Genomic DNA, 22,113 nt, shown 5'->3' on the forward strand with positions numbered 1-22,113 from the left:
CGGTCAAGAGCTGCTTGCATGTAAGTCCGCCATTCTTCGGTGTTTGCTATAAGCATCAACTCCCAGAAATCCCCTTCAGTTCCCTAATTCGTCACAGTCTGAACGGTTAGGAAATGAGTCTTTGGATTCACATTGAATATCTCGTGAAGCCATTTGCGTATGGAACCAAAACTCCTATCTAAGGGTTTATCTATTCCGCACTCTCTTCGTTGAAAAGCTGATAGATCTACTCCATACGCATCATGAGAAATATATCTGTCACCATAATGAACTTGAAAACGAAGCTTGCTCGACATATCTGGACACACAATTATGATATTAAATTGATTGCTAATCTACTATTTCAACAAAAATAATTATAACATAATCTATTAGTAAAGTGTAGAAGAATTTTGGTTACCTACAGTCGCCGGCTCGAAAATCTGGCAGGGCTTCGCCTCTGTCCCTCCCTCCCTCTTTTTTCTTGGTTTCTGGAATTTTAGTTATGCAAATGAGGGGTGGGGGGCCAGCCAACCCTTATATAAGGGTGGGAGATCCGTTCGCCCTGCAGCCGGGCGGCCAGGGCTGGCCGCCCCGCTGCCGGGCGGCATGGGGGGACCGGCCACCCCGCTGCCGGGCGACCGGCCCCCAGGGACCTCCGAGCAATTTTCTCCGCGAAAAGTTTTTCACAAAAACCCCTGCCGCCCGGCAGCCGGGCGGCCGGGGTATATTCCTGTAAATTTCCAAATCGAAAATATATTTGTGTAAAAAATAAAAATAAAAAATAAAAAATAAAAAAAAATAAAAAAAACCGCGCAGTCTCACTGTCTCGGATCTAACATTATCTCTACTACTAAAAATTCAGTAAGAGGGACGTTTTTTCTTTCGTCGTCCTTCCCCTGGTGCGATCCCTTCGCCCTTGGTTCAGCCTTGAGCGGTCGCAGATCCTCGAGGAGCGATCTGAGCTACTCTCGCACCTCCCCCGACCCGCACGCCCTCTCTCCACGCTCCAGCCGCCACCGCGGCCCCCAAACCCTTCACCCTCCTTTGGCCGCCCCCGCCCCTCCCCTCCCTATCCGCATCGCCTCGAGCGTTGGCCGGCGGCATCCCCACCACACCCAGATCGACCAGCCACCTCACATCGATGCTGGCAGACTCGCGGCACGGCGATGCCTAAGCCGCCGCCGCGGCGTCAATCCGCCCACCGCCCTCTCCGATCTTGCGTCCCCCACCCGAACCGGAAACCCTACTGCATGCCGCCCCGCCTCCTCCACTCGACATCGCCCCACAACGGGGCCACCGCCGCTCCGGCGATGTGTGCTTGTGGATCTGCGATGCCCGGGCGACACATGCGTTGAGGATCCGCGACCATCCCGCCGGGATGTTGCTGCCGCCGCCGCGGATGCGCGCGTTGCGATTCCGTACTACCGCTGGCAACTCCCGCCGCTCGCCGCGGATCCACAATCGCCCCGCCGTGACTACTGCCGCTGCGGACGCGCGCACCGCCGACACCCCCGACGCGCACGCGACTCACGCCGCCCCGCCGCCGTGCCGCGCAGATCCAGACGGGCGGATCCGCGGCGATGTGTGCTGTGGATCCGCGACGCCCGGGTGACGGCACCAAATGCCGGCGCCGCCAAATGCCGCCCCGCGGCCTCCGCCCTACATTCCTTTTAGTTGCTTCATAGTCTTTGCCATGGCTATTCTGTGACCGTCGTCGATCTGTTACTGAACCAATTGATGAATTACCATTGCGTAGTACACTGTTTCGCATGGTCTAAATACATGTCATGTGCTTTTTTGTATTGCTATGTGCTTGCTGGTAGGTTGTATATCTCACTGCAATTGGAATGATTTTAAGATTGCCATGTGCTTTTCATGATTAGATCTAAATATCAGGATTTAGAGATAACTCTGAATTTTATTGATATCTCGACATATCAATTTACTTTTCCTTCTTTTTACATCTTCTTATCCGGTAATTCTGTCATGCAGTACTAATGAAACCATGCAATGGAATGCAGGTAAGAACTATTTTAGCCATGGAGCTTAGCTGGCGTGCTTCATAAGGTATTCCCAACTCCCTTGTGAAAAATATGAGCTTCTAAATTCTGATTTTCTTGTTACATACTTGTAAAACTCTTTAAAGACCATATTAGTTTGTTGAACGCTGTTATATTCTCTCCTTTATGCTGAAATAACGGTTTACCACTATCACTGACATCTGGGTTGCTCTGTTTTATTTGTATAGATGGGATTTGCTGTAGCTGAACAATAATATTTGCCTTTATAGAGGATGCACGGTACAATGTGAAAAGAATTCACATATCATATACACATGAAAAATTGCTTTCCAAAATTTGGCTCATTAAATACTTAAGTTGTGGTCTTCGTGATCAGTATATACGGCATGCAATTTTCCAAAATTTCTGTTCTCTTTTTACAGCATTACTTGCTTACAGCCTGCCTGATGGCCCAAGAGTTTGATCTGCCTGCCTACTTGATCTGTTTTTGGTAATTATATAGGAAAAGGAAGAACATGTTGGGCTGGAGATGTTCAATTCTACTGGCCCATATACAGAACAGACAAGTACAGTTGGTTATTTGTTTCTACTCCGTTGGCATATTTAATGTGCTCCTCTGAAACTCAAAATTATGAATTAGATAATTGTACCAGGTGAGTTTTATGGGGATGAAACTCCTCTCTCATCCCATGAAACTCCCTTGTCATGTCAACAAAATTGATGATGTGGTATAGAATTAAATATCATGAAACTCTCCATGAAATCCCCATTGAGACTGGCCTTAGTATTTATTTAATTATATGCCGCTGATTCCAAAAAAAAAACACAAGTGCTGCTCATCACTATATTATTTGTCCTTTGATCATATGTCTTTCTTATTTTCTGTGCGTACCAAATTATTGTTGGATGCACATGAAGAAAAGAAGGAAAAAAAAACTATATCATGTATGTAGTTCTGAATACATATGGATGATGAGATAATTAGTTTGTTCATCCAACGCCTCAATTGTGACTCATTAAATATTTCAGCAGTGGTCTTTGTGCATTTGTTCATCATGTTGTCAAGAAGGTTTCTTAGTTTAATACATTTTTTTATCAATGTTCCAAGCCGACTCTATTGGTGTTTCAAAAATATTTTTTAATGGCAGTGGAGAGAAAATGGCTTCTGCTTTTGCATTTTTTTTCAGGAAAGTGCTGGCCTAATTCGGCACATTGAATAACTAAACTGTGGTTCATGTCCATATGGTTTTCTAGATCAGTGTTCGAAGTTAAGTCTAACGGTATTTTACTGTAACTAACCTGAGATCCCTATTTGTTTGTTTGTTTCAGTTATACAAAATCTACATGATCCAATAGGTTCAATACAGTTAAAGCTCAATTTTAATGATTGATGAGTAAATAACATTGATAAGGTTCTACATTTGTTTTATCCGTAGCAACGCAAAGGCATGCATTTTAGTTGTATGTATTTTGGCGTTGTTGATTATTTTGCTTACATGTTGATATCAATCGACTTATAATATTTTTAGTTGCCTATGATATATGTATTGTTGTGAATATTTTATATTGCCCGTAGCAACGCACGGGCATGAACCTAGTCACTTTCAAATGTCTTATATAATTCATTTCACAGGTATAACAATCTCAAATGAATTTTTTTTCAATTATAAAGTTGTAGATGTGGTCGGGACCTACAAATTTCATATACACTATTTTTCCATCTAAGGTCATTTGAACATTTTGAAAATTTGACTTTTAAAATTTAAACCATGTATTTAGGTGCCAAGACAATCTCTACTTCAAAAATATTCAACTACAAAGTTGTAGGTCTGGTTGAGACCTACAACTTTTGTATAGATTATTTTTTAATCTGAGACCATTTGAATTTTTCAAAAATCGCATGTTCAAATATTATAAAAAGTCATAAAGGTGGCGCGCCTTGATGTTGCACGTCACCTATGTCATCACAAAGGTGACGCGTTTTGATGTTGCCCATCACCTTTGTCTTGTCAAAGCCGTCACCTACACTAACCTTATAGGTGGCGTACTTTAATATTGCCCGTCACTAATATGAAATTTATAGGTGACCGACCATAAATATGGTCCGTCACTTATAATAAAGGTGATGTACTTTGATGTTGCACGTCACCTATGTCATAACAAAGATGACGGGCAACATTTTAGAGAGGCCGGCCCCAAAGGATCAAAGGTGATATGCATAATCTTCACGCATCACCCATATAACAAAGGTGACACGCAACAACAACGTGTCACCTTTGTGAACGTCATCTTAGGGCATTTCTTACATAGTGATCTATGTAAGCAATTATCACTTCACTAGCTCGCGAGCTCGATCGAGCTAAGCTAAGCCGAGCTAACTTTTCTGCTCATTACCTTAAGGATCTGAGCCGAGCCGGCTTGTTAGATAATGAGTGCTTATACCTTTTAGTACAGTTATATCCTTGACGGTTGTAATATTTTCTTGGCATGCTTGCAATTTTGATTTAGTCCTTGGCGGTGGGCAGTCAAGATAATTGAATTTTTCAAAAAAATGATCTTGGCGACTGTCAGCCAAGATAATTGAATTTCCCTAACTCTCTATTCTTAGCGGATTTCGCTTGGTGGCTAGCTACAAGGGATCATTTCCCCAAGTATATTTGGAAAAAGTCCATTTTTGGCCACCCAACTATTGCTTGAGTTTGATTTTGGCTGTCCAACTCCAAAACCTAGTATCCATGACTATCCAAGTATGGTTTTGGTAATATGGATGACACATGACGGTGGGGTCCCCTTGCCAGCTTATTTTTTTATCTCTCTCCTATTTCTCTCTTACTTCCCCTCTCTCTCCTCTCTCCCGGCCATCGGACCACCACGCAGCTGTCGTTGGCCTCGCTGTTGGAGCACCGTGCTGCATACTCGCCCTCGTCGGCACAGCTCCGGCAATCTCCACGCATCGCTCACAGCGAGCGCGACCTTATCCTCTCCCCAGCGCCCTATTCCGATCCCAAGCCCCCTCTCTTCTTCCTCCTCCAGCTCGGGTGGAGCAGAGCGAACGGCCGGCGCCGTGCCTGCCATCCCCACCCTCCCTCTTCGATTCTGCCTGCCAAGAGCCTCAATTCGTCCTCCACCTCCGCCGAACATCCACGGGCCCGGCCAACCTCTTTCTCGGCCGGGATCAGCTCCCCCACTGCCGTCCACCATTGTTGGCCGCTCGAAGTTCCACCCTGCGCGTCGACCTCCATCTTCCAGCCTTCCTTCGCACGAACTGAGCATGCAGTGAGCTTCATCGCATCCTCCTCAACCACCCCAACCTCTTTCCCTGCCGCTCCCCGCACCGCCACCGTAGGAACATGGCGCCGGCCAGCCGCACCATTGCAGACCGCCCCTGTAAGGGCCACGCCGCCGCGCGCGCCAACCCTGCCGGGCTACCTTGGCCACGGGCCAGCCCCGCTACCCCGCCGTCCCGCCTGCCCGGCCGCCGTTGGGTTCCTCCGCCCACCGTGCCGCCGGGAGTCTGCACGCTAGGAGCCGCAGCCGAGGTTCGCTGGGGAGGGCATAGGGCCCGCCCACTCGCCACACGGCCGCGAGTGATATATTGGAGGAGGAGAGTGGGCTGCTGCCGGGGAGGAGCCCGGCTCTGCCCGTCGCGCCGCGCCGCCGGGAGCCGCAAGCAGGGGGCTCGAAGAGAGAGAAGAAACAGAGAGATGAGAGATAAGAGAGGAAAATGGGCTGACATGTGGGCCCCTCTGCCACGTGTCATCCACGTTAGCGAAACCAACTTTCAAAACAGTCGAATGGTCAAATATGAATGGTTTTAATAGTTTGATGGTCAAGTATACTCGGTTTGGAGTTGCATAGCCAAAATCAAACTCGGGCAATCACTACCGGATTCTGAGACTTCACTGTGTGCCTCAAGCACACGGCAAAACCTCTTAGGTACACGGCCAAGTAGTGAATAGTTGGATGGTAAAAAATGATTTTTTTCCATTATATTTTGGTGCAGTGGTAGTCACTCGACCTGTAAGTCGACGATCAATAATAACCCAGTGATCGCATCTACGGGTCTAATGGGGTTTACACTCTTCCACAGGCGCACAGAGACACATGGATCGATAACCATGTATCCTAGTAGCTCAAAACAGGGTGGCCAATAATTTGGCCAGTGGCCACGTTCTAGAATCTAGAGTACAGTACGCATATTACATTATCGCTGGTTATTTGGTAGACACATGGGCCCCGGCCCTCTTCTCGATCGGCTCTTTGTGCGTTGGGGGGCGGTGGGTGGGGGGCAGGAGGCCGTACCCGGCTGTCTGCATATACTATACCCACACAGGAATACATGTGATATTGACTGGTGGCAGCATGGTGCCGCACCCAGTATTTGGGACCCTTGTCTATGCGTACACACGTATGTATGATTCCGATACCATGGACCCCTTATTGGTCAACAGAAAATGTCCAAATAAAGCCGTACCAACCAGATTAACAATGAGACGTAACGAGATATATAGATTGTATGTCAAAACCCCTAGATTCTAAACTAGGTTGAAGATATATTTAACCCTCGTCCCCACCGGTTCTAAACCGACACCATTTAGGCAACAGAATAATTGGCGAGCATCTATGTCCTGCTAGTTGCGCAATCTCTCAATAACCCGTCGCTCTCCTTCTCAACAATATGTGTCACACTGGCAGCAGTGACAATGGCCGTGATGTGCGTCCTCCCTGTAGGTGTCGACCTGTTATACTCCTCTCGATGAATTGCTCATGGATGTTGTTATTGGGGCTAAATTTATATATATTTCTAAAGTGAGTAAGGTTTCCACCTCAAATTTCGGTTTGGTCCATCTTGTGTCATTGAGAAGACCTTAGTTCACCCCGTATGCGAGTCCGACTAGTCTTTCGTCAACCGAAATCCTAATTGAAGTCCGGACAAATGAATCGGAATCATAATTGGAAGTTGGACAAATCAATCGAAATCCAAATCGGATCCTGGACAATTAATACCTCGCATGATCACAACATGGCATGTACACGGAGTGAATGAACATAAAGTTGTTGATATTATGTGTGTGTGTGTGTATATATATATTTGTAATAGATATAACGATACTTAATTGGTATATAAAATATTATTAGTCTTTTCTGTAAACTAACATAGTGTCTGTACATTGCTACGGATTATATATATATATGACGAATTTCCTATTTTATATTGAAAAAGTATAGACTTCCCTATTTAACATAGGTAAATTTTATTTTTCTTGTTTGACACTTCAATCCATTCCATCAGTTAACTAATGTGGACAATAACCTGTGGATTCTCCTTTCTATTTCTTGATAAATGAATCTCCAATCACCTCAAAAATTCATATGTAGGTGAAAACATTTTTCTATAAAACACATATGCAGCAATATAAATCCTAAAACTAGAAATCACCAAAATAGGCTATGTTTAAAGATTATGATATTTTTCAGAGTAAAAGATTGGTTTAATAAATTGTGGAAAAATTCCTAACTTTCCTATCAAGGTATAAAAAATTTGTAAAACTATTTTATACAACAAGTTACTTAGAGAATTTTGATGTTGTTTCAAAATTTTGTTTATATGAAAGAATTTCAAATTTTTTGTGAAAGAACTTCTAAACTCTGTATGTAATTTGTGATATAAAAATGGTTTGTAATTACTTCATTCCACAATAGATATAGTACTTATTTTTTCTTAATATTCAAGTAGTATTTTAGTGACTTAAAAATCTATGTAGCCTTCAAAAGTAGCTTATTTTGGTGAACTTTATGTTAAAATTTTAAATACCACTTATATGTTTTTATGCAAAATGGGTTCACTTCCATTTCTTTTATCACTAAAAAAAGTTTCATAATTTTTTGTCATAATTTGAAGGTTGTTTGGATCAAGAAAATAGGAGGGAGCGGGTGGGAGGCGTGGGATCCATGTAAGTTAGCTTGTGGAATGGACGGGAGTGTTAAAGAAAGAATGAAAATTCGTCCTATCACTAAATAAGGAAGTTGAAATTTTCATTTCAAATAAGGAAGCCTCAATTTTCTGCAGTGTCAATTATGGTTTTTCTCATATTATATATATTCTTATTTTTTTTACTTATTTGGTGGGGGTAGATGTGAATACTATTTCTTAAAAAATTGGTCAAATTTTGAACAGTTTGATTTTGGATAAACTTAGAAATCCTTATATTTATCAATGGTGGGACACAATCTTGATAACTAAACGATAGTCTAGGGGTTTGATTCATTGATTTGTCATTGATGTCAAACACCAGACATCCCTCACAGTTATTAGGGAATCAAACTGACTCATTTCCTCCCAATGTTATGTTTAATAACCCTTTTTTAGTTGTGGTATCGCACGCGTAGATTTTGGAAAGGGAAACACATCACTCTTTTGTAATTATTTGGGTGAAATAATTGTATTCTGTTTAAACCACGGTTTCGGTCATAGAAACAACTGTTTATAATATTAAGACTAATTAGTGAATCCGTTCCAAATCATTAATCGTTTGACTTTTTAAGATGCATAATTTTTGCTATGCATCTAGATGTCAGCGTAATGAGAACGGCGTACCCATAACCCCGGATCAATGCGCGATTAAGGAAGAGGGAGCCCACCAACCACGTCAACTGACGACGTCAGCCGAGTGCAGTTGTGGACCCTCACCAAGGGCATCCCCGGATTGCCCCTGACACCGATGGGTCCCCCAAGGTCTGATACAGCAGGCCCAACAAGCCGTCTGCTCGCCTGACAACAGGGCGGCCTGGAAAATGGCGCCCGCCATGTAAAGGGTGCGTTCACACAAGTTAGATAGGTGCAGAGAAGGCAGTTATAGTCTATAAATAGAAAGGTCCCAGGACATGTAAAGGGACGGCTCTTTGGGTACCTAACTCATACATTCCGGGTTTGGGCTGTCCAACTCGGGATGAGCAAAAAACCAATCACAACACACACAGAACACACACAGGACGTAAGGTATTATGCCTCCGGACGGCCTGAACCTGTCTAAAAACCACCATCTCCACTCGCTTCCGTAAGGGAGATCTTTGCGCGGTTTATACCCCTGGCCGAATCTCTAAACAGGGTTCCCTTGAATCCCTGCCAGCGGCAATCACCCACCATCACTAGATATATATCATATCTAGCTGTATATTAAAATCAATGTATCTATAAGAGTCTAAACAACTAATAATTTTGAATGGAGGGAGTACTTTAACCAAATAGTACAATTAATTGGTATGTATTCAAATACCTGATTTTGACTCGGTAATATATACACCGTGTTGTGTCGTTCGGTACATGAGTCCAGCATGCCATCTTTACCCATCCATATTTGCTAAAAGCTTATTGGCGTTTAGGATAGCTCACACTGCTAGAAAACTCCACACTAGTACCGGGCGGGAACCCCCGGTTAGTACTGGTTTCCCGCCCGGTACCGGCCCGTCGGTACTAAATGCTGATGCATTTAGTACCGGTCGGAGCGACCGGTATTAAATGGAGTATTTAGTACCAGTTGGTAACACCGATCGGTACTAAACTGCTCACCACATCAAGAGTAGCTTTTTTCTTTTTCTTTTCTTTTCTCACATTCTTTTCCTTTTCTTTTCGACACGGCGCCGGCCGCCACTGCATTCACAATCACATCGCATTCACAATCATATGAATCACAAAAAATTCACAATCACATGAACTAGTTATAGATTTCACATGAACTTATGAATTTCACGAGAATACATGAACCACAATCACAGATTTCACGAACAAGTCAGAGTTTCACAACAATAAAAAAAATTCACAATCACATAATCACATGGAGCCCCTTGCGTGCCCTTGCTGGCAGGCAGCCTCCGCATCCATCGCAGGCCGGCGGCAGCCGAGGACGGCCTCCGTGCCCCCCGCGCGCCGGCGGCCGCCGGGGAAGGCCCCCCTCGCGCCGCCCTCTGCTCCTTGGCAGCCGGGGAAGGTCCCCGCGCGTCGGCGGCCCCTCTCCCTTGGTGGCCGGCGGCCTCCGCGCCACCCGCGCACCGGCGGTGGCTGGCGGTGCCGCGTCCTTGGTGGCCAGCGGCCTCCGCGTGACCCGTGCACCGGCGGCGGCCGGGGAAGAAGGCCCCCATACACCGGCGGCCCCGCTCCCTTGGTGGCCCTCCGCGCCGCCCGCGCGCCGGCGGTGGCCAGCAGTGCCGCGACCTTGGTGGTCGGCGGCCTCCATGCCGCCCAGGCGCCGGCGCCGGCCGAGGAAGGCCTCCACGCCACCCCTATGCCCTGGCGGCCCCGCGCTCCCCGTCATCCCGCACCTTCCGTGGCCGGATCGAGGGCCTTCGGTAGTGAAAGAGGAGAGGGAAGAGAGAGGAGGGTGGGAGGAAGGAGCGGGAGAGGAGGAGATAATGGCGCTGGTGGATAAGGCTGGTGGGAGAGGAGGAGATAAAACATGTATGGACTGTCGGTGCGGTTGATGTTAGTACCGGGCTGTTTCTCCATCCGGTACTAATTTGAGAACTTATGTACCGGTTGGAGCCACTAGCTGTTACTAAATTTTATCTATGCAATTTAGTACTGGTTGGAGCCATCAACCGGTACTAAATTACCTCCTGGGAGTCGGAGGACCTGTGTTTTATACTCTTAGCCGGTACTAAATGCTCTTTGAGGTACATTTGTATACGATCGATACTAAAATCATATGTTAGTATCGGCTGAAAATACCGCCGGTACAAACACCAGGGACGAATGCCCCTTTTTCTATCAGTGTCAATGGCTATTTTCCTCGCTCGATCAGCTGTTTTTTGTTGCGACATATCTGTCCCTATATACTCACGGAGGAATTAGGATCCGTCGATTTAGCTCTAGTTTTCTTGATGCTCTCAGTTCAGTTGTTCAATCACCATCTCACATTCATTATAAAGGTTTTTTGTACGGTTAGATCCTATTGAATTTGCAAGTACACGTTACCAGCCACCACAACTGCTTTTGTTAAATGATGAGTGATGAATTGAATGATTAATCAGATGAAGAAAAGCAGGCAGGGAAAGTAGAGGAGTACCGCTGCGCACACCTGCTGATTTGAAGGTGTGAAGTGACCACGGACACAGAGGTTGCAGTACGTGGGACATGCTCTTGTGGACGTGTACCAAACTACACAATGGAGTCATTATAAAGGCTCTTTGGTTTTAGGCACCAAATTAGCCGTCTTTATTATGAGATTATCTCCACATTTGGCATGATAGAAATATTATTTCTTATTTCCACTAGATATTTGTATGTTTATGGGAGATGCGAGACGCGTCTTGTTCAGTACAGTCGTTCCATTCCTCAAACCAAACACCCTCGGTAAGTTAAGGTTTCGTTTTTTTAAAAAAAGCAAGCATTTATTTTGAGAGGTCATACACAAGGCTACAAGGTAGTTTTTTATTTTTGCGAAAGGCCACAAGGTAGGGTTGTGCAGGTTGTGGCTTACATGGGACCTTCCCCCTACTCGACCGTTTGTTGTCTTCCCCATGTTCTGATCTGCCGACTGATGGATCACTCCTGCAGCTGCAGTCCGCCTGTTCTGCCTCTGGCGGCTTCCATCTTCATCTTCTATTAATGCCTCGTCCGGCTCCAGCTCCCGGCTTAGACAAGCCTCTCCAAGATGAAGGTCAGTCCCTACCTTGCTCTTCATCATCATCTTCCGGCTATTCATCTCCTTCTTGCCTGATTATTCAGTTATGGTTCTCGAATTATGATTTTCATTTGGAAAGTAGTAATTTCTGCCTCCATGAATATGGTTCAATTCTCTCTTGAGCTATTTGCTTGTGTTGGCTTTTCGATAAATACATCAGATCAATGTAGCAAGTTTGCATCTGTTCTTCTGTAATTGTCCTCACCGATCTCCAAAGAGGAGCACAACTCTGAATCTAACTGTTCAAGTTTGATTTGCTACTGACACTACGACAAATCAAACTCTGTATAATCTGACGACAGCATTATACAGTTGTTAGAGAAACAACAGATCGATTGGTATATATACGGCAAAATACAATCAACCTTTTGTGAGATTCTTTATGCATGTGTGATCAGCTCCTGGGGTGGATGCACCGGAAATTACGACAGAATAGTAATGATGTGTTCAAAGAGTTCAACAACGGTGGAGGTACATCGATCTACCTGGTCGATCTCTATTTAATTTCTTCATTCCTAGCAGCTCTTTTTATTTGCACAAACGTTCTTCTTATATTAAACTGACAACATAGTACATAGGAGTCTAGGACTGTATGGGCCACAATCGCTGTGTTCGCTTGTCTATGGCTGATGGCTGGTGCTGATTTGTTACGAAAGAACAGTACTGTTGACTGGCTGGTAGCTGGTGGCTGGTGCTGATTTAGTATGAGAGAACAGTACTGCTGACTGGTTGGCTGACAAGCCAAGCGAACACAGCAAATATGGAGAAGCTAGTTTTACCATATTGCTATGAACTGTCACCGGCAAGCAGGCACATGTGCATGCAAAATTCACTCCCTGCTGGGGCCCACATGTCAGCAACAACTCATACGTATCAATTTCATAATGCTAAGTTTGAATAGTATGGATCCCTGAAATCCTTGAACTTTGCTGTTTGTCACATTAGACTGGACATGCCACATGCCATTCCTTTCCAGCTTAAGCCTAGCTAGCTCAACAATTTGCAGCTCTAGCACTAGCAGGAACCCCATCATATTCTAGATAATATTTCTTTATAGCAACATTGTCCTATATGAAGGTATCCTGGAAATGATATATATAGGTACTGCTCGTTTTTTTATATCATTTTTGTAGTTTAGTTTGAGATGGAAAAAAATTCAGGATATAATGGTTATCATACTGTTTGAAATTCAGATATTTAGAATAATCTTCATAGGTAAAGACCCACACTGATATGCTAGCTAGGTGAACAGTACTGTACAGAATAATCAATCCAAATGGAAATGGTGAATGCTACCTTGTGACATCACAGTGACCAAACAAAATATATAACAGGCGTTTCAACAAAATTTGTTCTTTTTTCATAGAAATTCGAACCAAATTTGTATATCGCGCTTCTACCTTTCTAAGGTACAGTAAATTTTTCTAGGATCGGAACATTTCCATAAATTTTGAAACTCATCTATTTCCAATTTCTAAGATATCAACAATTACCCAAGAAGAAGAGTAAAGGAAAGTAAAAAAAAAAACTTAGCAAACACAACGATACTAATTCACTGTGTCACTGCAGGTGGGACCTGCAACTGCATCACCGGGCTGGCTTCGCCGGACCCCGTCACCTTCCTTGCCTCCGCCAACGAATACTTCGCCGACGACGCCTTCACCACCAACCATCCCTCGCCGCCGGCCGCCGACCTCTTCACCTTCGGCGGCAGCGGCCTCCTCACCATTGGCACTCTAGGCATCGCTGCTGTCGCGGTTCCTACAGACGCAGACGACCATGAGTACGACGTCGACGTTGTTGATGCCGAATCAGACTCTGATGACAAAGATGACAACGTGGATGAGGAAGACGATGTCGACGGCGCCGTCACGCCCACATTCACTTGCCCTCCGCCGCCGCCAGCAGAGGCCGCAGTCGTCGTCGAGAAGGCTGTCGCCGCGGTCGTCGAGGCCATCGCCGAGAAGGACGACGACACCACGACGGAGGACGACCTCATGGTGGTGAGCGCCGAGCTGGAGAAGGTCCTCGGCGGCCGCAACAGCGGCACCGCCAGCGACCTGGTGGCGTCGGCGCGGGTGAGCTTCGCCATGGGCGTGGACTGCCCGCTGCAGGGCTTCCTGTTCGGCTCCCCGGTGAGCGACGTCGAGTCGCGCCTGGAGCAGCCGCGGGACAGCAACGGCGGCGGCCGGCGCACCTCGCTCGGCGAGCTGTTCATGCGCACGCGCTTCGCCGAAGAGAAGGTGGCTCTCGTCGCCGTCGAGGAGGGCGAGGACGGCGGGGATGCAACCGCCGGTGGAGAAAGGGGCGACGGGAAATCAGGGAAAGAAGGCGGCGGCGGCCACAAGACATTGAAGAAGAGGGTGAAGGATGGAAAAGTCGCCGGCGGTGAAGGAGCGCCAGCGAGTGCAGCTGTGACCAAGAGCAAGTTTCAGAAGGTATGATCGATTTCTCAAGTTTTTGGTTAGGGAATTGTGGAGAAATTCTTGAACTTAATTCAACCTTTTTTTCATTTTTATTACTTGATTCAAAGTAATTGTAAACATGCATTGTGTCTGTTTGGTTTGTGCCAAACAGTTACAATTTTTATCATGTAATAAATCAACTGACGTGAATACCCTACTCGTTTGCAAAGTTCTTGCTCCATTTTCTTTTAATTGAGTTTTGTACAAAGCTTGCAACTAAAACTTAAGGGAAGCTTTATATTTGTCATAGAAATATTAGTAGTAGTTTCGCTACCGAATTAGTTTACCCTCACACACCCCTGCTTGAGGTCCTTTTTACCAACTAGATGGCCATTTCCTTTTGAAAGGAATTAGCTACTAGTTCATTCACGGCACAACATTGTTCTTGTATTTTCAATCAAGTGCATGTTGAAACAATAATGTCAATGTCCAAAACAGGAAATAGGCAAGAGAGATTTTTCTAGAGCTCGAGGTGTCATATCCTAATCGACAATCTTTCGATGAAATGTCGACTTATGTTACAGATCTGGCACACCAGCTAGGAGTCAAGTCGTTGTTAGGAGTGGGGGTAGCGAGTTGACACGGCATTTTGTTTGCAATCTCCTGTCCATTGTTATCTTTATGGCTCATTGCACTTGTCATGTTATCCTTAGCCTCCGATTGAACAATTAGACCTTGCTCCGCGACATCTTTATCATCAAACCTTTTGCCTCTTCCTCTATAGTGATGCTGCACATGAATCATACATGAGCCCCTCTAAGATAAGCTCTGAAGAACTTTTTTATTAACAATTATTTGAAGAATCTTTTGCAGATACCACTTGATTGACAGTCCATATAATTGGTGCATGCCATTATGAAATGTACTAGTTGGTTTTATTTTTTGTTGAATTCTGCAAAATGATGGGAATGCCGGGCACTGCAATAGTTCTGAAAAAAGGATGCATTTTGCTCATTTGCAGATCCTTCAAATCTTCCACAGGAAAGTGTACCCTGAGAGCACGGCGCTGGCGAGGAGCCTGACCAAGAAGTGCCGCAAGCGTGGCAGCAGCAGCGGTGGCGCCGACGAGCCGGAGCCGGCGTCACCCAAGCTCAGGTGCCGCAAGGAGCAGCGCGCGCCGGGGTTCGGCTGCTGCGCCAACCGTGCCTCCTTCGGTGGCGCCACTTCTCCCACCGACGACGACGACGACGAGGGACTCAACAGCAGCAAGAGCGGCCACTGGATCAGGACCGACGCTGAATGTGAGTGCATGTTGATCCGTCCACGTCTCGAACTCCCGGTCCATAGACCTTGCAACGACACCCCAGCATGTCATCGTAATCCCACCAATAATTTGCAGTCACAAAATGCAGTCTTGATAGGGAGACTTCCATACTGTTATTGGCAAAGAATCTTCAGGAGCTATCAATTCGTTTTTACTGTATCTGTGCAGCCTGCCTTGTACTTCACTGACTGAACATCTCTTCTCTCTGGCTGGATGCAGATTTGGTGCTGGAGTTATAGAGAGAGTCAGGATCTGTTGGCTGGTCAATATCAAGCATAGTGTGTCCTGAAAAAAAAAATAAAGCATAGTGAGTATATTGAGCATATTGTGTACTTATGTTTATGTGCTTGCCTCCTACAAAATCCTTAAATGTTTGTTCAGCATGTTACCTGAATGAGCTGTATGTGTCAGTCTATAAAGGGGAAAAGGACTGTGAATGTATGAACTTAATGTATGGTTTGCATCAAGATGTGAATGCTGTGTTATGGACACTACTAGTTGATAGCCTTGGGTGCATGTTGGGGGCCTTGCATTGGGCACTTGGGCCCCCTCATCATGCTGCTTCTTGAACTCTTGTTGGTGGCCTAATTGCAGAGGAAGATCCATTGACAGGGAGGGGCCTAGAAACACTTGTCATTTTCCTCAATAGGCTGGATGCAGTCTATACTTATGGCCCTGTTTATCACCTTTTATCTATTCACAGTTTGGACATTTGCTTGTGTGCATGATGAATTAGGCCAGGCAGGGGAACATTAAATCCAGTGTTCACTGAATTGTGTTTGCAAGATTCTCAATGGTATATTGTTCCTAGTACAGTGAAAGATAATACTAGATGACTGAAGATCTCTAGAGGCTTGGACACTTGGTTGGGACTTGGGACTGGGATGCATTTTGTGCATGCATCTCTTCTGTGCAGAAACTATTTCCAGGTAAACGTAACCAGTAATTGATCATGATGAGAACTTGCAGTCTTCGAAGTTGTAGGGAACAGTCGAGGAGATTGCAGAATGGCTAATAGTTTAGCAAGATACTGTTGAAGTTCACACAAATATCCTTTTTTATGTTTTTTCACTATGACGACTATCGTAACAGTAGGTACCTTCATGACTCATGAATGCATTTTTGTCATTTAAAAAAGCAAAACATTATAGAAAGTAACTAATCAAGCCCCTCGGAACTTTATCCATTTTCTAAAAAAAACTAATCAAGCCCCTCTGCAAAAATGTGCCAGCAGTGGTTATATGATGTACTTCATGAGACTCGGAGGTTGGATATAACGCTGAAATACTAATCAAATAGCAAAAAGCAAAAAAAAAAAAGTTTGCTATGTGCTTGTTACACGAACAAATAGTTGTACATAGTGGATAGAGTGTGAAATCATATATCTGATTATTCTGCACGTCGGGTATTCGGAGGCTTGATCCTTTAAAGTTAAAACAGAGTTTCGGGCACAATACCTAATCTCTAAAACATTTAGCGCTTGTTCGTTTTGGTGGCGGTTGGGAGAGATTAAATCCCCAACAAGTCAAAATCCTCCTCAATCCCTCCCAATTCCCTTTGGAGAAGATAAACCAAGCAAGAGCTCATGGTGTAAATTTTAAGGATTGGTTCGCTAATTAACTTACCCATTGTGGTCATTCAGTAATTGAATTCTATAAATTGCTATGGTCCAAACAGAAAAAAATATTCTCAGGAAATAGGCTCCAGTGATTTATAAGGTACACCACAGGTGATAACTTTCAACACTTCACCACATAATTCTTTTAGGTTTGACTCTATGGGATGTGGATCTGGTTTAGTTCTTGATACCAGTTAGTGCATATGCATTCATCCACGTCTTGGACTCTCGGACCATAAACTTTGCAATCACAGCACAGTAATCCTAATCCAGCAGCAATTTGCAGTCACAGTCACAGCTCACAAAATAAAATCTTGACAGTGAGATGCCTAGTGGTTGGGTGGCAGTGTCGATCTTCACACTGTTTCACCCTACTCGTCAATGATATAGATTCCTTCTCCGTGGAAGTGCAGTATTTTGTTTCAAACTAATTTCCCAAAAAAAGTAGCAACATACAACATTGTAAATGGGGTGCAACGAGCATCCAGCTAAATCGCAAAAAATGCAACTTCTCGATTAGCAAGTGACTGCAAGAATAAGACATTCATTTGGAGTCTGGCAGCTCAGTCCAATCCGGCCGGGTGTCGCTGATTTACGGTCACCCGTAAATTGTGGTCGGTGCGGTCGATTTCCAATCAAAGAAGTAACCAGGGAGTATCTTTCCACTCGTTCCGCTAGAATGATGGCCCAGATCCCATTCTCCTTTCGGCTACGGCCACCAGCTAACTGGTGCGTTGGTCGCCAACCCACGCTAGGTGTCATGATAAAATTCACTCCAATAAAGTTCTAACACATTATTTACAAACGCAAGAAACTGTACTGCGTGAGTGAAGTTTGTATAAAAAAAAGGAATGAAAAAATTTATGCAATTTTTTTATCAACGGAATGGAGAAAAGAGAAGTAGGAGAAGAGAAAAAATGAAAAATAATTTCAGAAAAACTTTGTGACAAATATATATATATATAATGTAGCAGTAGTTATGATGAAAATTTTTGGAAAAAAATGTGATAAAAATTATGAAATAAAAATATCAGAAACATTATTTGAAGACAAAAACTTAGAAATAAAAGAAAATGTTGATTGCAGAAAATATTTGAAAGAAAAAATGATAACAAAACTTATGAGAAAAACTTTTCGAAAAGGGATAAAATTTGGAAATATTTTTTTGGAAGAAAAATTATGATCAAAATTCCAAAGAATAAATGTTGAGAAAAAATTTGGAAGGAAAAAGATGCCGATCAAAAGTTATGGAAGAAAATTAGGATAAAAAATTATATGCAGAACAAAATAAACTCGGAAGAGGGAGACGGAAGATGGGATGGAAAAATAGAAATTAAAACAGTAAACACAACGCTGAGGGGCCCACCATGTGGGGATGTCGTTATGCGGGCATAGGTGAAACTAATGGTCAGAAAGCATGGCTGAGCGACCGTGACTTTCTAAACCTCCGGTCGATAGTAGAATTAAGATTGGGGTCCAATCCAAGCTTGATAATCAAAACTGCTAGAACCTATCTATGCTATGATAGTATGATACACTGCGGAACGCAATAATCAGATGCTTCTATCTTTTAGTAAAGAATAAAGATTGGCACTGTTCTATAATGTCGGTGAACAGTATTTACGACTGAAATAAATCATATGGTAATTGTACGTAACACACGACATCATAAATAGAATCCTGACCAGTGCAGAAGTACACTGCAACATGATGATCGCTTTTTTTTTTGCTCCGGGAAACAAGGAGCCTCAGCTGGTGGCAACACACTGACCCAGCTACTTGGGTTGTCTCCGAAAGATGGCTTGAAATGCTTGTCACTTTCTGAAACACAAATGGACGACATGTTTTAGCTTGTTTGTTGTGAGGGGTATTCTTCACCAGAGTCGTACAGGGACCTAGGACAACAACTTGGATTAACCACACATCATCTAAAGCAGAGTTTTGGAAGTTGAAAAATATCTGTGAGAAACCCGATTGTCCTTATTGCTTGAATCATATTTTGGGAAACATGTTCACTATGCCATTCCTCATGGGAGAATTCACATCTATGATTGTCAAGCATACAGATCTCGTTGGTCGGATGCCGAGGATCCAACAACATAACGTAACGGGCAACCGTCCGATGGTTCCTGGCTTGGGAATTCACTTCACTCCCACCGGGTTTGCGGTGCATATCCTTAGAGCGAATTTAATGGATCCGCTTGCTGCCGGCTGCAAGGCAGAAAGATATGGCGCATGTTGTGACGGACCCCACCACCATTCAATGCTCTGCAGTACTGATCAGCCAATAATAGGGGTTGTAGCGCTTCCCAACAAGCTTCAGCCGGCGCATCGTGAAACGCTCGCTCCGTTCTCTCTCCTCGTTTCTCTCAGCTCTATGTAGACATTCGCCCGCTTGCAGCCAGCTATTATACTTGCTCTTACAGCCAAGCCCTCCTTAAAGTTTTAGGTCCACAACTCCAAGCCCTCGTTAAAATTTTCGATGATTCTTTTGCCATTGGGCAACGCCAGCCGTTTGCCCGGCCGCCTCATGCGCTGCAGCACGCAATAGTCAATTCCAGAAGACGCAGCTCGAAAAGATCCACTGTGGATCGGCGTGCGATTGTGGACACGAGCCGACTTCGCGGCTCTTGCCGCAGCCAAGACAAGGGTTTCCATTGGGGTCGTTGTCATCGTCTGAAGGAGGGCGGCGATGGAGATGAGGATGGAGTGCACGAGGAGAAGTCAGGGAAGCCCATGCTCATGCACTCCATCATCTTCTAAACCCACAGTGCTCTGTTTTTAAATAATAAATAAGATCACAGTTAACTATAGCTTTTAAATAATATTTTAAAGTTTTTTTTAAAATTTTTGAACAATAGGACAAAGATGACCATTTTATAAGAATAAAATATTAAACATAATACACAAATAATAATATACTGCGAACAAAAACATTGAACGCTACGAACACTTGGTTCTACTGAACAAACAATTATTTTCTTTGCATGAAACAAATAATTTAACACCACGAATAAATCATTCTTAAAGTTTGAACAAATGGGATCCACAAGCAAACAAAATGTCAAACATGATGCACAAATAATAATACATTGTGAACAAAAACATTGAACGCTGCGGACACTTGGTTATATTGAACAAACAATTATTTTCACGTCATCGAACAAATAATTTAATTGCACGAACAAATCATTCTTAAAATTTGAACAAATGGGATCCACAAGCAAACAAATTATTTTAAATGGAGAAGAAATATATCAACATCACAAATGAATAATTTAGTTGACAAAGAAGATATAATGAATAAATTAGTCCACACAAGTGAACAAAATCACTTCAATTCTTCGCACTTTTACGACCCAGCAAAGCATACATGGCGGACAAAATAGTATGCAAAGAAAAATTAAAAAAAATCAAAAGTCTTCTACACTCTTGCAGACTTCTGCCACTCTTGCATGTGACCATGTAATAAGCCTGTCAGCCCACGCGCCCAACCTTCTGCACTCTTGCATGTGACAAAATAAAAATTCTTATCGCATCCTAGCGAATTTCTATTTATCGCGCGTGCTACCCGCATGCGAGCTGTCGCAGAACAGGCAACGCGCAACGCAGACCGAAGGCAGGTACAGGCGCACGGCCATGATGACGCTGTAGGGTGCAGGCGCCTGGGCAAGTTGGCTGTTTGCCTGTACTTATTAGAATCGGCCAGTTTCACTTTCTTTCTTTTTTTTCATTCGCTCATTTGTTCTTTTCACGATTGCTCACAATGGCTCATTTGTTCTTTTTTTATTCTTTCTTTTCACATTCGTTTGTTCTTTATTTCTTTCTTTTCACATTTTTTTTTCATTTGCTATTTTGTTGTTTTCGCATTTTGATAGATTTATTAAAATAATTTTATTATTTTTCCCAAGTGTATTATATTAAAATCTATATTTTTCCAATGCAGGCTGGCATTCAAACAGTAAGGCAGAAGTCGTTTCAAGCTTTCGTCGTCAATTTGTGCGTACATGATTATGTACTTCTTTCTATTTTATTTGCTCTTTTTTATTCTTTTTTCTGCAGAATATTGCTTGGTACTTGAAATATTTCCAAAACAAATTTGAAATGTTCCGAAACACTCAGGAATGCTTCTAAACAAACTAAACGTTTTGGAACACTCTAAAACTTTTGAAATATTTCCAAGACAGATGTAAATATTTCAGAACACTTCGAAATGTTTTTCAACAAATCTGAATGTTTCGAAACAAAATGAAAGTTTTGGAACACTATGAAAACGGAACAATAGAAACAAAAGTCAGAATGTTACGAAACAGTTTGAAATATTTCAAAACAAATGTAATCGGAATACTCTATAGTGTTTCTAAACAAATCCGAATGTTTCGGAACAAACTAAAAGTTCCAAAACACTTTGAAATGTTTCCAAAACAAATGTAAATTTTATTCTAGAACAATCTGAAATGTTTCTAAACAAATATGAATATGTATACAAAAACACTATGAAATGTTTCGGAACAATTTTTCTGAACATTTCTGATAACTATCCAGAACATTGCGAATTGTTTTCAAACATTTTTTTTCACTTGACACTTTGTTTGAAATGTTTACAAACAAAGAAGAAAGAAAGCCCGTGAAATGAAAGCTCGTGAGAGAAAAGAACAAAAAATGTGAACAAGAAGAAGCGAATGAAAAAAAAAATTAACGTTTCCAGGCCAATAAGATTAATGGGCCGGCGTCCCCGTTCGTTCGCAGTTCGCTGCGCCGACGCGCACGTCGCACCGTCCGCGCGCGCCCGCCAGCCTGGCGCGCAACGCGGCCTCACGCCCGTTTCTTTTTGCGATAGAACCGGTTCAAATCGCAGAATGCGATGTATAGACACGCCCGCATCCTAGGCCGAAACCGCTAATAGGCTAAATTCACGCCTCCCACCGTGCGCGCGTAGATGGCAATTAGGCCGTGTTTGGTTAATTATTCTAGGAATCTATGTTTCCCGAGAAAAGAATCGTATGAAGTACTAAATGAAATCTATTTGCAAAAATATTTTTAGGGATGGATGGAACTTTTCGTAATAAATCTAATGATGGTA

At 43.6% G+C, this 22,113-nt stretch overlaps 1 protein-coding gene and 1 long non-coding RNA gene across 4 annotated transcripts; both read left to right on the forward strand.

The window, feature by feature from the left end:
- Positions 1-866: 866 nt before the first annotated feature.
- LOC120686752 lies at positions 867-3,008 on the forward strand. Its single transcript, XR_005680360.1, has 2 exons — positions 867-2,049; positions 2,231-3,008. It is a non-coding gene; the product is annotated as an uncharacterized LOC120686752 (long non-coding RNA).
- An 8,449-nt stretch (positions 3,009-11,457) lies between these two features.
- LOC120686130 (protein LAZY 1-like) lies at positions 11,458-15,909 on the forward strand. 3 transcript variants are annotated; one of them, XM_039968297.1, is made up of 5 exons: positions 11,503-11,659; positions 12,082-12,154; positions 13,253-14,121; positions 15,110-15,389; positions 15,632-15,909. In XM_039968297.1, exons 1-5 carry the CDS (start codon positions 11,654-11,656, stop codon positions 15,649-15,651), a joined length of 1,248 nt encoding a protein of 415 aa, XP_039824231.1. In that variant the 5' UTR covers positions 11,503-11,653; the 3' UTR covers positions 15,652-15,909. The 3 variants fall into 3 exon arrangements, with proteins under 3 accessions (XP_039824232.1, XP_039824231.1, XP_039824230.1); XM_039968298.1 differs by lacking the exon at positions 12,082-12,154 and having other exon boundaries at positions 11,458-11,659; XM_039968296.1 differs by lacking the exon at positions 11,503-11,659 and having other exon boundaries at positions 11,666-12,154.
- Positions 15,910-22,113: the final 6,204 nt, after the last annotated feature.

Source organism: Panicum virgatum, chromosome 8N (assembly GCF_016808335.1).
Source record: "Panicum virgatum strain AP13 chromosome 8N, P.virgatum_v5, whole genome shotgun sequence".
NCBI lineage: Eukaryota > Viridiplantae > Streptophyta > Magnoliopsida > Poales > Poaceae > Panicum > Panicum virgatum.